The 16,153-nt window shown below is 41.2% G+C and overlaps 2 protein-coding genes across 2 annotated transcripts; one reads left to right on the plus strand and one right to left on the minus strand.

Annotated features, from left to right (window-relative positions):
* Positions 1-5,212: 5,212 nt before the first annotated feature.
* On the minus strand, positions 5,213-8,318 carry LOC137258185 (uncharacterized). The gene has a single exon (XM_067795763.1). The coding sequence runs from the start codon at positions 8,249-8,251 to the stop codon at positions 6,056-6,058; it is 2,196 nt and encodes a 731-aa protein (XP_067651864.1). The 5' UTR covers positions 8,252-8,318; the 3' UTR covers positions 5,213-6,055.
* A 56-nt stretch (positions 8,319-8,374) lies between these two features.
* LOC137257778 (NEDD8) lies at positions 8,375-15,710 on the plus strand. The gene is made up of 5 exons (XM_067795204.1): positions 8,375-9,570; positions 11,008-11,025; positions 13,203-13,232; positions 14,917-14,999; positions 15,398-15,710. Exons 1-5 carry the CDS (start codon positions 9,553-9,555, stop codon positions 15,480-15,482), a joined length of 234 nt encoding a protein of 77 aa, XP_067651305.1. The 5' UTR covers positions 8,375-9,552; the 3' UTR covers positions 15,483-15,710.
* The last annotated feature ends 443 nt before the right edge of the window (positions 15,711-16,153 follow it).

The raw sequence follows: 16,153 nt of genomic DNA on the forward strand, positions 1-16,153 counted from the left end.
AGAAGACGAAGATTGTTTTCTTCTACTATGTCCAGCATATAATACTATGCGCAAATAATGTATTAAAGACACCATTTTGTCCATCCATCAATTTTCGTCTCTTTTGAGTTTTTCAAATGGAAAACGTAATTAAAAATTTGCGGTTTTCATTTATCAAGCCAACTCAAGATGAAATTAAGAATGATTAATGACAATGACCCATGAAACGCTCCGTTTTCTCAAGTGGAAAATAGGGGCGTGGTTTCATCGTAGCAGGCAAAGTCATTTTCGCGCTTGTACATAAACATTAACCACGTGACATCAAAACGCAATTTAACTGGCCGAACAGGCCGGCAAGTAGGTCACGGCACTTCGCGAGACCTTAATACTTCCTGCGACAAACAAACAAATGGTTGTCAGTAGACAGTAAGGAACCGCTAACCCTTGCAGGAATAACACATTTCCGATCTAACCATTCAGAAATTAGCCAACTGTTAGAGTGTCAACAGCTGTGACAGTCAATCGGTGTTGTAATCTTGGCCAAATCTTATAAAATCATCATGCGGTCGTGCAATTTTGAACTAGAACTGGTTCTTGAATATATACGATTGTCACACACAACTCTTGTACACGGAGTTAAGTGCTACCAGCATAGTAGCTCTCACAGACCTGAGAGAAGCGTCTAAACGCTTGTTTGGCGAGTCAACACATCTAATTAAAGCAAACGATGCAGCCCGTATGTGTATAATTATAACTACATCTTTAACAGTTTCCGTATTAACGTTATGAGTACTGGGTAACGCTAGGGAGCTCGCCAGCCTCCGGGGGCATATTTGGTCCACCAACCCGTTTGCCGTGCCGGAGTGCGGCCCTGTGTCGGTGAAGGATAGGAACCTGGTGGTAGAGGGCGATTAGGGCTTGGAACTGTGTTCCTTTTGCCCAACACCCCACTGAGGCCCTTACTTCACCTAGTCGGGTGGTAGAATTGGAATTCTATCAACCGACTGGTCACGCCAAGTCGTGTGCTTCAACTCTGTGCTGCTGCGCAAAAAAACATATCATGTAAACATCAACTTTTAATAGAACTTATTGAATTGTATAATGATCTTGCTACTGGCCAATACGACATCGTCTTTCGTTGGTTACCCAGCCACGTTGGCATTTCTGGGAATACAGTGGCCGATCTTGCTGCCGAGGCACTACTCAAAACATCTGTGACACCACTTCTTATTCCATAGACTGATTTTAGAGCTTCCATTAGATATTATATCCGAGTTCTGATGCAAGAGAAGTGGGACACCGAAGTAGGTATCAATAGATCACATGCAAAAAGTCCTATATTGGTCGCACATACTTGGGTTGTCAGTCCAGATTTGAGGAGGTCATCATGCGGCGATGTCGTATTGGCCATACGAGATTTACTCATGAATACCTATTGAAAGGTGAGGATCCTCCGTTTTGTATCCCTTGTGATGCAAGAATCACGGTCAAGCATGTCTTGCTTGACTGTGTTGAGTATTCTATCATAAGGGATAACTATTCTGTACTATTCTTTTCAACGATAACGGTTGTCATTTAATTATTGCATTTTTGAAAGAATTAAATTTGTTAGATGAATTGTAAATAGATAAATATTTTATGACTGGAAGTTTGAATTAGTAGCTTAGATTGTTAGTGGCTGCATCCTCGAGGTGGTGGAGGGTGTGAGGTAAAGTATTGCAAAAGTTTCGTCCTCCTACGGAAGTCGCAAAAACATTTCCGTGTACATTTAGACTTCCCACCTTTTTGATGTATGGCTAGATGTGTCTAAATTGCTAACGGCTGAAGGGATGGTGTAAACCCAGCTAGGACCCATGCAAGAAGCAAATGTACTGTAAGTCCCCATGGTCCTTGTCATGGTGATCTACCTTCTGTTGTTGACAATGTGTAGCACATTTTATATTGTATTGTCCTCTATAGTCCAACTCTTTCAGATTTTATTACTTGTCTTAAATGGATACCTGTGATATGCTAGCGGTTTTACTGTTCTTTGTTGACAGGGTTTTAATTTCTGATTTTCTTGATATGCAATGTAATTCTTAATTGTTCTCGTCACGATATGGCTGCAACACTGGCGATGTGACGATAAATATTAACTCACTCACTCACTCACTCGAATTATAGCTCCAGACATTCTGATGATCTTTATGCACTACAGATACATTAACAGAAATGTCTAATTCCGATTCATGAACGAGATTTTAGAAATTGTCTCCCCTCATTTCCTTTTTGTGACTGTGAATTATCTGATATTATATGATATGCATGTGCATGGGGCCCAATTCTTGATTTTGATGTTTTATCAAGGTCGAAAAATCACTTAAAATATTAATTTTGATACTCATCCTGCATCACACATTTGTTAGTGTTTGTTTGTAGTCGTTTGTTTTAAATGAAAATCATATACATTCCAATTACATGCCATACACCAAGCATCTTTCACAGGCGACTACTTTCCAAATAACTATGGTTGTAATGAAGTGCAAAACTCTCAAAACATTCAATAATATCATATCAACATGTTGTGCTAGGACTCACCAGCTGACAACCTCCGCTGGACAGTGGACAGTGTCCGCCTGAGAAGTCTGTGGTTCGATTCCCGGTCGCGTCATACCCGGAGCACTTAAGTCCTAAAGTTCAAGGCGGTTTCCTGGATAGTGATTTATTCTTTCGCTTGTACCAACTCAACTATAACACAACATTTGGTATTATACCAATTGGACCAGAACACAGTCACTAAACCTAAAAGTCAAAACCATCTACCATCCCTACCAGCAGGTCACAACCATCTACCATCCCATCCAGGGAGTAACAACCATCTACCATCCCATCCAGTAAATCACAACCATTCTACTATCTCATCCAGTAAATTACAACCATCTACCATCCCATCCAGTAAATCACAACATCTACCATCCCATCAAGTAGATCACAACCATCTACCATCCCATCCAGTAAGTCACAACCATCTACCATTTCATCCAGTAAGTCACAACCATCTACAATCCCATCAGGTACTTCACAACCATCTACCATCACATACAGTAAGTCACAACCATCTACCATCACATCCAGTAAGTCACAACCATCTACCATCCCATCAAGTAAATCACAACCATCTACCATCCTATCCAGTAAATCACAACCATCTACCATCCCATCAAGTACATCACAACCATCTATCATCCCACCCAGTAAATCACAACAATCTACCATCCCATCCAGTGAGTCACAACCATCCACCATCCAATCAAGGAAGTCACAATCTAACATCCCTACCAGCATGTCACAACCATCTACCATCTCACCTATTTAGCAACAACAATCCACCACCCCATCCAGTAAATCACAACCAGCTCCCACCCACCTATTACAGATGTATTCCAGAGTAGCATGGAGTCCTATGAGTGTGGTTGAAATCATCAGAGATTAAAATACTTCACATCTCATATCAAACAGGATATGCTGGTTCTGCATCCAATAAACCCACATGGCAACCCACTGGCTTTTGTGCAACTCCATGCAAAGGACAGGTCCACTGAAGGCCTCGAGTCCACGTGTAAGGTAGGTTTAAAGTCCACTATTCACTGTATTCCAAATACAGCACATCATGTCAGTGTTTTGTGACATGAAACAAAGTGAATTATTTGTTCAGATTGTTTGCAATATTAACAATCTCACACTTATGTAGAATCTCCTCATTTCAACAGAAGTAATGTCACATAAAACCAGTACACCATATCAGTGGGGTACCCTGGGTCTAGACTTGAGTTCCACGTGTCTACTGCCTCGACCTTACGAGAGGATTAACAGAGTTTTGATCAGTTTTGGGCCCAAACTGATGAGGATGCTTACTTTTACATTAGTACATTGTGCACAATGTTAAAATACCTCCAGATTTAGAGTGAGTGAACACCATCATACCAGGGGACACAGGGCTTCACACACTGTGCCCATGTGCAGAATCGGACTCAGGTCTTCGGCATGAGTGAATACCTAAACCACTAGGCTACCATACCACGTCTCTAGATTTAGAAAAATAGTAACTTCAGACAAAACAGTGATTTGGGCCAATTTACCCACTGGTGGCAATGGCAGAATTAAAATCCTAGATGAAGTCTTGTGCTGTAACGTGAAAATTATTGGCAAATAAGTAATTTCTGATTTGTATAGCAAGTTTCAATGAGTGAGCGAGTAGAGTTTCATTCTGCTTTCAGCAATATTCCAGAGAAATTATGGAACGTGGACACCAGAAATGGGCTCCATAAAATGTCCCCAGTCATCGAACATGGATCTTCAGCATGACAAGCCAATGCTTCACCCACAAGTCTACCCCATCGCTCCGGGAGTACCAAGCCACCAATAATTATGCTCATGTTTACTGTTTACAAGTGGTTGTTCGTGGTCATCACAAAATGCATGACAGCAGCAAGCTCTAAGCTGTCCTGCCATTTTTTCTGCTACAAAGATAAGACCACTGGTCACTGGTCAGTTATAGCAGCTTAAGCAATAAACTACTGGAAAACGAAGATGAAATGGACTGGCACAGAGAACATGTTGATGGGAAAGAGGTGGAGAAAAGCAATGACCAACCCATAGGGTTTGTCAAAAAGGTTGAGCAGATGGAAGCTAGTGCACGTGCAGTGCATTATGATGAAATTGATTCAGTGCACAGCTGCACACACCTTGCTCAAGGGCTGCTAACATGATTTGTGTACCAAGTCAGTAATATTCGGACAATATTTGGGGTCCCTTCACTCTCGATGGCAAGCACCAGAGGGTTGCACTCACACAGTGAGTTGGTTGCTTGTACTAGTTGTAGGAAACGTCTTTGTGAATGTTCACTGGTGCTGGACTGAACAGACGAGAGGCTGAGTTTATGCTTCTAGCAGTATTCCAGTCATATGAAAGCCAAAAAAGGGCTCCACAATCAAACCTATGTGGGGACTTGAACCCAGGCGTGACAAGCTAATGCTTTAACCACTAGGCTACATCACAGACCCTGACCTGTATAAAGTTATATGACTACATTGTTTGAAGAGAAGAACAACAAAATTCCACTGCCTCAATTCTGTAAGGGTAACACTATTTTTTAGGGCATTATCATTTGCAGAAGCCTGCCCGACGAAGGAGGCATTACAGCTAAAATGAATAGAACTTTTAATAAAATAAGAACAAAAACAGCGGCAACAGTTTAGAAGCTTTTACTGCCAACAACAAACGACGGAGGTCACCAACACACATTTTACAAATAGACACGTCACAGATGACGTCACTACTGAAAGTGATGACCCTCAACCTTTGCCTATACTACCTGCTGCCATTGTTTTCAGTAATCAACAACGTTAGACCTCAAGTCGACATTTTCATTGCTGTATGTTGTCATTTATGGTACAATTGTTATGGTTGGCACAGACTGGAAAGTGTATAATGGCACAGGCACATGTGACAAATGTGAGTCAGATATAGGGTTAATAATAAACCCAAGTTCAAATGAGCCGTAGGTGATTGAACTTCAACAGCTGAGCTACTTATGACCTCACCTAACAACAGGCTTGATAATGGCCCGCATTTTGTGGAAAATGGTTAATGTGTGCAATTTGTTCTAGCAGTGTATTCATTCCGTTAAAAACCTTTCGTCAACTTCAGAGTTGGGTCAGAAGTTTCAGATGTATATCAAAATAGGTTTAGCCAGGGTCATAAAAAACAATTCCCAATCAGTCACTAGGTATTTCTGTAAGATCTGCAAGAGGCACGTGTGTAGGTAGCTGGTACCGGAATGGTAAATTTAGACTGATCTCTGCTCCAGCCACCATCTCCTGTGGCACCACACCTCACCCAACATATCAACAGGACAGTTTGTGGCTGTCGCTTTTAATTACTCAGATACAATACAAGGCTCTCCTTTACGGTCAAGGTACAATTACAAACATTACTTTCTCCATTAACAATCAACAGTGACAACAAACTTGTCTGATCAATATACCACACAAGCTTGTCAGATTCCATACAAAGTCCAAGATATTTCCAACTGTAATCAAGCAATCTTGCCCTTCTTTGACTTCTTCTTACCATGCTTTTTCATCACATTCTTTTGTCCTTTATTTTCAGTATCTACACTGTCGCTCAATTTGAATTTCTTATTCTTTCCTGGTTTGAAGTTTTTCTCTTGCTTGTCATTCTTCTTTCCATCTGTAGCCTGAACCTGGATTCCCTTCTCATGATTTATATCTCCGCCACTATGTTTCTTCTTCTGTTTTCCTTTCGCCTTCTTCTGTTTTCCTTTTGCTGTCTTGTTTCCGGTCTCCTTTGGGATCACTGATGGTTCTTCTACATCATCACTGCCGATTCCAGACTCGTCAGTCTCAGTTGTCTCCACCTTTGATTTCTTTTTTTTCTTTGGTGTGCTATCATCAGTTGGAATGACGTTGGAAAATTTCTTCAGTTTTGCCACAAAAAACCCGTCCAGATTGTGTGTGTGAGGATAGAATCTACGTGTGAGCTTCATCATAGGATGAAATCGGTGATCCTGGAACTTCGCAAATCCTTCTCTTCCGAAGTCCAACCCAGTAGGGACAAGCTTCACATTCCGTTTCTTCAAAGCATAGTCAATCACCCATTCATTTTCTTCCACGAGAATGGAGCAGGTTGAATATACAAGATAGCCTCCAGTGCTCGATTTAGCATCAATGGCATCAATAGCAGCGATAATGAGTTCCTTCTGCAGATGTGAGCACCGTAGAATATCTTTTTGGTCCTTGTTCATCTTCACCTCTGGATCCTTAGCAATAACACCTGTCCCACTGCATGGAGCGTCCAACAACACACGGTCAAAACCCTTAATAATCTTCGGCACCTTTCTTCCATCATAGTTGCACACGACAGTGTTCATCACACCCATCCTATGCAAGTTACCTACTATAGCCTTAGCACGATCAACGTTGGCATCATTAGCAAATATTTCACCTGTATTCCTCATCAGGGCAGCGATGTAGGTAGTTTTCCCCCCTGGGGCAGCAGCCATATCCAGAACTCGCTCCCCTTCCTGTGGAGCCAAGGCCATAACAGGGAGGAAGCTGGAGCCCCCCTGAAGCAAATAGTGCCCAGCCAGGTATTCTGGTGTGGCTCCAAGGGGCACCTGTGTGTCATACACTACCAGTCCGACTTTTGACCATTTACCGATAGGGTCAAGATTCACACCTCTGTTTATCAAAGCTTGGGCTAAATCTCTCCTACGTGTCTTCAGTGTATTTGTCCTTATTGTTACTGGTCTCTGAACTTCATTTGCTTCAAGAAATTCCACAATTTCAAGAGGAAATAACTCCATCAGCTTTTCCATAAGGAAGTCATTGTAACTGTAATATGAGCACAGGTCTTTTCTCAGCTGTGTGATATAGTCATTACGATTCTTGCCTTCTTCTCTCCTTTCATTAAACTCTTTAAGTACAAGTAGAATGTCCTTCACTCTTTGCTGTATCACTGCCAAGTCTGGGGGCTGACTTGCTTCTTTCTCAACCTCCTGACCACTTGGCAGAACATATGTCTCCTTTTCAGCAATGTTTGTTTTCAGCTCTTTTTCAGCCAACTTCATGTCTCTTTTGTGCTTCTTTTCCAGTTTCTTTGATGCCTTTTCTATTGGCAACAAGTCATCATCACCATCATCATCAGTTGCATCACTGTCGTCATCATCGTCATCATCATCATCATCATCACCGCCCTCAATCTCTTCCTCTGAGCCTTGATCAGACATTTCTTCACCACTGTCATCTTCATCATCTGAATCCTGTTGTTTTGTCTTCCTTTTCGGTTTTAGCCACTCTTTGTTGTCATCTGTGTAACCCCTCACTTGATCATCAACATCATCATCGCCTTCTTCAGAGCTGTATTCGTCTTCCAGGTCGCTCCATTCTATGTCAGAATTGTAGTCGTCAGACTCTTCGTCGTCCGACAGTTTTCGCTTCTGTGATTTCTTTTGTGATTTCCCACCGCCTACGCCCTTTTCACTCGTAGAAATCTGCTTCTTCAGTGACTTACTTTCGAGCAGCTTCTTCTTTTCGGCTGACTTTATTAGTTGTTTTTCAGTTCTCTTTTTCAATCGCTTCTTTTGTCGACTGCTTAGCGTTTTGGGCGTCTCTTTTGAGATAAGAGCAGGAAATGTTGGTTCCTTTTGTTTTCTAGCTTTTCGACCAGGTCCTGACTTTACAGGGTTCTCAAGATTGCGTTTGCGACCCATGCTTTCAGGCAACAAGCTCACTTTTCGAGCACGTGTAGCCTGTGCCGTAAACGGACAGCTTCTTCCGGTGATTGTCGTAAACAAGACAAGGGACCTTACTCTGCATGCCTTGCCGTACATAATAAATACAGTCACTACTACTAGACTAACACATTAAAGGTTGATAACATGATGTTTCAAGGAAGATGATGTCGTTGATGAACACCTGAGGTCTTTTCTTTGCCTGACAATACAGCGAAGCGATGGGTTACTTAGCTGAAACTTTAAAATGTTTTAGGGACCGTTTATAGCTCTGATATATTTTATGAACCGTTTATGATTATATAGAAGGGGATGGTGATCCCTTAATGTCCATTTCATAGACATACTGTTTACTAATTTTATGTACAAAATTGATGACCCCCTATACCTTCCCAGAACAAACGAGTGACCCAAAACGGGTGACATACATACGCATGCACGCGCGCGCGCGCACGCACACACAAATTATCATTACACACACAGGCACACACAACAATCCTTTAACACCTTCCTTATTCAATGTAACTTCTCGGTGATGAATGCCTAGTGTAAAACATTCGTTTATACTTCATACGTTTAAGTAAATATTTTCATTCCTCACATTATATGTTTATATCTGTTAGAGACCATCACTCCTTATTGTCAGCATGTCTATCCATGAATGACTGAGTGAGCAGGACACTCTTCAACCGCGAGATGTGATGCAAAGCAGTATCAGTTCACTATATGAAAAGGATTCGCCGTTACCGTTCAATTTTCATATTCCCTGCACGAAACGAAATGGAAGGCAGTATCAGATCAAAGTATTAATGTTTGATATGTAACATATGCCACATTTGGGATTACACTATTTTTAGGAAAGTACAAATTCTAGTGCTTAATACTAATCGTAATATTTATTATATGCTTTAAACATTTTTACAAGGATTCGTCTTGATGTTCAAATCTTCTTTCCCCGTTCCTTTCACAATTGGTCTATCCGGATTCACTCCTATATCTGAAGCATAAACGTTTACAGCAACAATAACGTTTATTATTTGCTTAATCCGGCATGTATTATGTTTCATAAACGCTTACAAAAACAATTTAAGTCAGTATGAATAGTGCGTTTTCGCACTGAGCTGGAGAAACTGGTTGTCGGTGTTTCTCTTTTCAGCCAATGACATCAGTTGGACGTGTTTGCTCCGCTACTGCCTGAGACACCGGAAGTTTCGGAGATCTGTTCACATACAATCATAAAGTCTTCATAAAAGAGTGTCTAGAAGCTTCACGGTATCAAAATGCTGATTAAAGTGAAGGTAAATATGTCGTATTATATCGTTCAATCGATTTAGTTAAGAATTTTACCTGACCGTTTGATCACTGAGCCATTCTTAACCGGTGCCCGATGAACATAAATCGAGAAAAGATACGATTGTAATAATTGTGATGTTTGTATATCTTAGAGACAATAATGAAGTACCCACGCCGCCAATAGAAACATAGCTTGGAATGAGTTCCTTCCGTTCCCCTACATTCTTTCTTCCGCAGAGTAAGTGGTTCAACCCTGTATATTGTGCTTAACCGGGGCTTTTAGTTGGTTTTGTGAGTCCTCTAGTAAGTGCTGTGTCAGAGGTTTTCTGAAAAATTCACGTATATATCAGTTTATAAATAATATTTGGGATGGGGGAACGGGAGGAACTCCTACCCATAGTCTTTCCATGTTTAATATTTGTTTTTTGCATGAATTATTGACCACCTTGAGAAAATTGATGGAGGTATTTTGATTGATTGAGATATTATCGAAACAGGAATCCATACGATTAATTTTAGAACCTTTGAAACCATCTTCGAACTCAAGTCATAAAGTAAATAACTTCCCCATAAACAAAAGATGCACATAGCCTACTTTGTCTAGTTTGCTTGAGGCAGTGAGTGAGTGCATAAGTTTTTTACGTTGCTCTTAATAATATTCCAACAATAGCACTGCATGGGGTATTGCAGAGAATTTTCATATTGGGATATATTGCGATGTATATTGCAAGAAGTTTTTTAACATTTAAAAGGACAAATTATCATCATCATCATCATCATCATCATCATCACACCATCGTACAGCAAATGCATGGTATCTGGTGTGAAAAATGGGAACATCCAAAGTTTTCCTAGTGAGACAAAGTTTTCGGAATGTATTGCAATGTTTTCATGTCTGAACTGGCAAATATTGATAATCGGGTTATATTGCACAGACCTAATCATTGTGGGGGATACCAAGATAGGCTTCACACACTGTACTGATATGGGGAATCGAACCAAGATCTTCAGTGTGAAAAGCGAATGCTTTAACCACATGGCTTTCCCACCGTCTCTTATTTGAGATAGTTGGTGAACATGGTTGATAACTATTGTTTGTTACGTTTTAGCTTGTATAAATATCTTCCTATTATTTGACAAGATACTTCTTGACTATTTGTCGTGATGTTTACCCCATCATTGGTTACACATCTCACAATGGTGCCTGCTAGACCACCATGACACTTCATGTCCCTACGAGAGAAGTACATGAAAGTAACATTCAGTATGAAGCTTAGTCACACTTCATATGGGATCATATGTAATGACATACATATAGTTGACTTTTCTGCTTGTATTTGAGAACATGTACATTCTGTATATACCATTGCTCAGAATAAAACATGTATTTGTTGTTCAGAATACCCATGCTTGTGCCACAGAATCTTATTATCTATTTTCAGACTCTGACTGGAAAGGAGGTGAGTAATATTCATCATCCCAAACCATGTTCCACAGGAGATACCGTTTGTGTGAGATCATATGATCATATGCAGCAAGTGGCCTTATTATTACGTACAATTGTAACAGGTCTAATGTTGTGTTTAGCAATGCCCATTTTTTAAGTAAAAAATGATACAGTGTATTGTAATATTTCATCACATGATCGATCATAGGGTCACGTGTCTGTCATGTGACTTTATTTGTAATCCACTTGTCTGCTACATATTCTGGCTATTTCTGGCAACAATGTGTTCTAATATTGCAAGATTCTTTGGAATGCCTCAAGAAGTGTATATTCAGTGGTAAAGCGGTTTAATCAATCTGAATCAGTCTAGAATGCTCCCAGAACAGGCTGTATGAGGAAACTGACTCCTAGGAACAATCAGCAACTTTTGAGGTTGGTCACACCTTTGGGTGAAATACCTGAGAAGTCTAACAACAATAGGGCTACACGTGTATCGGTGAGGACTGTAAGGAGAAGATTATATGAAAATGAATTTTAATAGACATGTACTGTAATGTCAGAAATCATTTGCCTGGGCAAGGGGTGTAGCAATATTGTTTAGTAAATAATTACAGGAGTCGAGTAATCTTCTCTGGCAAGTGTAAAATTAGCATTGAGGAATACAATCATGTTTGGAGACAGCCTGGTGAAGAATACCTTCCACAATGTGACGATCCGGTACGAGAGCCACACGTCAGTTTCATGGTGTGGGGTTGTGTCACTTGGCATGGTTTTGGTAAAATTTGTGTTGTTAATGGCTGAAAAAAAATGCTTAGAAATACACAAAAATCCTGATGATATGCTTTGGCCCATTATCCTTTAGCCAGACATTTTTTGGGAAAAAGCTACATCTTCCAAGATGACAGTATGCCCGTATATTGAGCCTGTGTCATTTACAAGCGATAAAATGGCATGGACGGAGTCCAGACGCAAATATTATTGAGAACTGTTGGCTCAACCTGAAGAAAAGATTTAAATGTCACTGAAGAAACATTCAGTCCACTGCCGACTTGGAACAAGAAGTTAAGGACATCTGGGAAAATATTCCCCATGATTTCATCAGAAATCTTTATTCGTCTATTCCAAGGTGAGTGTTGAAAATAGTCAGGAACAAAGGACACATCACAAAATATTGAGGTAAGACTGTTTGTATTTAATGAGTCATGACACCATGAACTCCCGCAAAATTTGTCATCAACAGTCGGTCTGCTATATTTGTGCGTAATATTATGGCCACCCGCTGTCTGTAGGAGATATCGTTTTACAGTACAGATATAGTAGTTTTTGTTCAAAGACCTCACAGTACTATGACGTCATGAACTTGATGATGTCACAATGCTATGACATCGCCCCACTGCAAAGCCTAATGCTATTACTCTGCAGAGATTTCTCATTGAAAACTAATGAAGAATGTTTTTCAGTGATAAATATAATCTCAGCCTCATTTCTACTGATATCAGTTATATCATCACATGATAAAGGTAAAAGTATCCTCGGCTAGTGTCTGATATTTGTTAATTTATCAACTTGTGTTGATATTATTGATATCAGGGTGAGATTCTGTATTTATCCAGTCTATGATGTGCATGTACTAAGTAACAGTTTCACTTAGAACCTTTGAAATTCAGCACCACAAACTGAACAGTCAGATCATGATACCCTATCATGTAATGTGTGTAATTTGGGTTTGTTGCAAAAAGAAACTTCATGATCAGGTGTGCAGTAGCTCCCCTCAGTATTCTGTCCCCCTCAGTAACCTATCATTTATACTTGTATGATCATTAAGCCTGGCGATGTTGAGGATTTTCAATATCTTTATGCTGAAATAAATTGAAAAAGAAAAGATGTCATTCCTGCAGAATTTCCCTTGAGGACATCTACAGCCATACCAGCTCATTCCACAACACAAAGCACTCGGTATCTTGTAGATTTGGAGTAGGATTTGTTTTACAATCACAATAGGTTTGCACATGTAAACTAAAGTATGTAATAATGACTGACATTTAGATGTCTCGTGTTTTGAAAGAAACAACGTCCTCACGTTGCTGCATCAGCTGCACTGTGAACTATCAGCACAACATGTATTTCCTGTATCCCAGCCTTGTGTCAATGAAACTTTCCTGTCTTATACTGTTTATGTTTGTTTTCCAGATTGAGATTGATATTGAGCCCACAGACAGGGTATGTATGAAACATCGTGCAATTGTCATAGCAGGCTGGTTTTTGATAGTTGATCTGCTGTCAGTATGAAGTTGTTCAACTGAAAACGAATTCAAAGATACAGCAGTATATAATGAGGTCCATGTGATTGTGTAGGGATGAATGGTACTGACAGGTCCATGTATGGATGAATGGTACTGACAGGTCCGTGTATGGATGAATGGTACTGATAGGTCCATGCATGGATGAATGGTACTGACAGGTCAATGTGGTTGTGTATGGATGAATGGTGCTGACAGGTCCGTGTATGGATGAATGGTACTGATAGGTCCATGCATGGATGAATGGTACTGACAGGTCAATGTGGTTGTGTATGGATGAATGGTACTGACAGGTCCGTGTATGGATGGATGGTACTGACAGGTCCGCGTATGGATGAATGGTACTGACAGGTCCATGTATGGATGGATGGTACTGACAGGTCTGTGTATGGATGAATGGTACTGACAGGTCCGTGTATGGATGAATGGTACTGACAGGTCCGTGTATGGATGAATGGTACTGACAGGTCCATGTATGGATGGATTGTACTGACAGGTCTGTGTATGGATGGATGGTACTGACAGGTCCATGTATGGATGGATGGTACTGAAAGGTCCATGTATGGATGGATGGTACTGACAGGTCCATGTATGGATGGATGGTACTGACAGGTCCGTGTATGGATGAATGGTACTGATAGGTCCATGCATGGATGAATGGTACTGACAGGTCAATGTGGTTGTGTATGGATGAATGGTACTGACAGGTCCGTGTATGGATGAATGGTACTGATAGGTCCATGCATGGATGAATGGTACAGACAGGTCAATGTGGTTGTGTATGGATGAATGGTACTGACTGGTCCATGTGATTGTGTAGGGATGAATGGTACTGACAGGTCCGTGTATGGATGAATGGTACTGACAGGTCCGTGTATGGATGAAAGGTACTGACAGGTCCATGTATGGATGGATGGTACTGACAGGTCTGTGCATGGATGGATGATACTGACAGGTCCATGTATGGATGGATGGTACTGACAGGTCCATGTATGGATGGATGGTACTGACAGGTCCGTGTATGGATGGATGGTACTGACAGGTCCGTGTATGGATGGATGGTACTGACAGGTCCATGTATGGATGGATGGTACTGACAGGTCCGTGTATGGATGGATGGTACTGACAGGTCCGTGTATGGATGGATGGTACTGACAGGTCCGTGTATGGATGGATGGTACTGACAGGTCCGTGTATGGATGGATGGCCCTGACAGGTCCGTGTATGGATGGATGGTACTGACAGGTCCATGTATGGATGGATGGTACTGACAGGTCCATGTATGGATGGATTGTACTGACAGGTCCATGGATGGATTGTACTGACAGGTCCATGTATGGATGGATGGTACTGACAGGTCCGTGTATGGATGGATGGTACTGACAGGTCCATGTATGGATGGATGGTACTGACAGGTCCGTGTATGGATGGATGGTACTGACAGGTCCATGTATGGATGGATGATACTGACAGGTCCGTGTATGGATGGATGGTACTGACAGGTCCGTGTATGGATGGATGGTGCTGACAGGTCCGTGTATGGATGGATGGTACTGACAGGTCCGTGTATGGATGGATGGTACTGACAGGTCCGTGTGTTCCAGGTGGAAAGGATCAAGGAGAGGGTGGAGGAGAAGGAGGGCATCCCACCCCAGCAGCAGAGGTTGATCTTCAGCGGCAAACAGATGTAAGTATGTCCACTTGCTGTAAGTGTGACAGAAGACTATACTGTAGTCATGGTTCCAGGTTACATTTGTTCCTTGATAACCTATACTGGTTGCAGAATTCATTTGTTGTCTGGTTCCAGGCTCGCGTATGTCCAGGAAGCCATCACAGCTAGAATACTTGAGTATGGCTGGTATGCTTGTTGCTTATGTCCTTACTCAGCAGAAGTACAGTGTATCGCTTATGGTGTCAGGATATGTTAAATATACCCGATTCAGAAAACTTGGTATGATAATTGACAAACAAGTATGTATGTTGCTTTTCAGAACCAGTGACATGGGTCACGGACTGTGGTGTTAAACAGCAGGCAGTTTAGAAACCTTGTAATGTGCTCTATGTGAACATATTGCTTGATTACAGGAATGATGAGAAGACAGCGTCAGACTACAAAGTGACCGGTGGATCTGTGCTCCATCTTGTGTTGGCTTTACGAGGAGGACATTAGCGATTTAAACTTTACCTGATCTGTTTCCTGAAGATGTAGCAGGGAGGAGGAGGCAGGGGATGCCTTGGCGATCATGCTGGAGAAGTGCATATTTTGCAAGATAATTGAGGTGTGCACCATCTAGATAAGGGGTAGGGTGGGCAATTATTTGATTAATATGGACACTTCACATCTTGTGTTCTGTGGCTTTGTAATAATGTCATGATCAATTAAAATGTTGTACATGTCTTGTTGTTTCCATCCCTTCCTTTCTCTGTAGTTCTGGGCAACCGAGATAGAGGTCAGATGGCCATTTGATGTTAAGCACATCGGATCTGTTGGTAGTAACATTTAGGTGGTCCATCTTACCAGCAGCCATGAGAGTTCTCCCAGTGTCAACTGGAAAGATGATAAAAGATGTGTGCACAACTCATTATAAGTTATAAACACCCACTCCTTTCATCTTATGAATGAGCTGTTCCTTATCTTGTCTGAATGTAACATGTCATATTTGGGCTGACACTTTGTTGGTAGAGTAGAGTACTTTAGTAGGGTCGAGCCCCATCAAAGATTCGAACCCCACACACTTGGGGTGCTGGCGAATGGTTACCTGATTCTGAGAGTATGGGCTCAAATACTGTGTGGGACTCAACCCAGCAAAAGTGCTGTAGTTTACTGAGAAAGTGTATTCC

The sequence above is a fragment of the Haliotis asinina genome, chromosome 12 (genome assembly GCF_037392515.1).
Source record: "Haliotis asinina isolate JCU_RB_2024 chromosome 12, JCU_Hal_asi_v2, whole genome shotgun sequence".
Classification (NCBI taxonomy): Eukaryota; Metazoa; Mollusca; class Gastropoda; order Lepetellida; family Haliotidae; genus Haliotis; species Haliotis asinina.

Bases quoted from the DNA above. Each gene is read 5' to 3' on its own strand.
- LOC137258185 (XM_067795763.1), bottom strand. From the start codon at position 8,251: ATGGGTCGCAAACGCAATCTTGAGAACCCTGTAAAGTCAGGACCTGGT.
- LOC137257778 (XM_067795204.1), top strand. The intron at 13,233-14,916 runs GTATGTATGAAA...CGTGTGTTCCAG, and splicing joins ATATTGAGCCCACAGACAGG to GTGGAAAGGATCAAGGAGAG. The intron at 15,000-15,397 runs GTAAGTATGTCC...GCTTGATTACAG, and splicing joins ATCTTCAGCGGCAAACAGAT to GAATGATGAGAAGACAGCGT.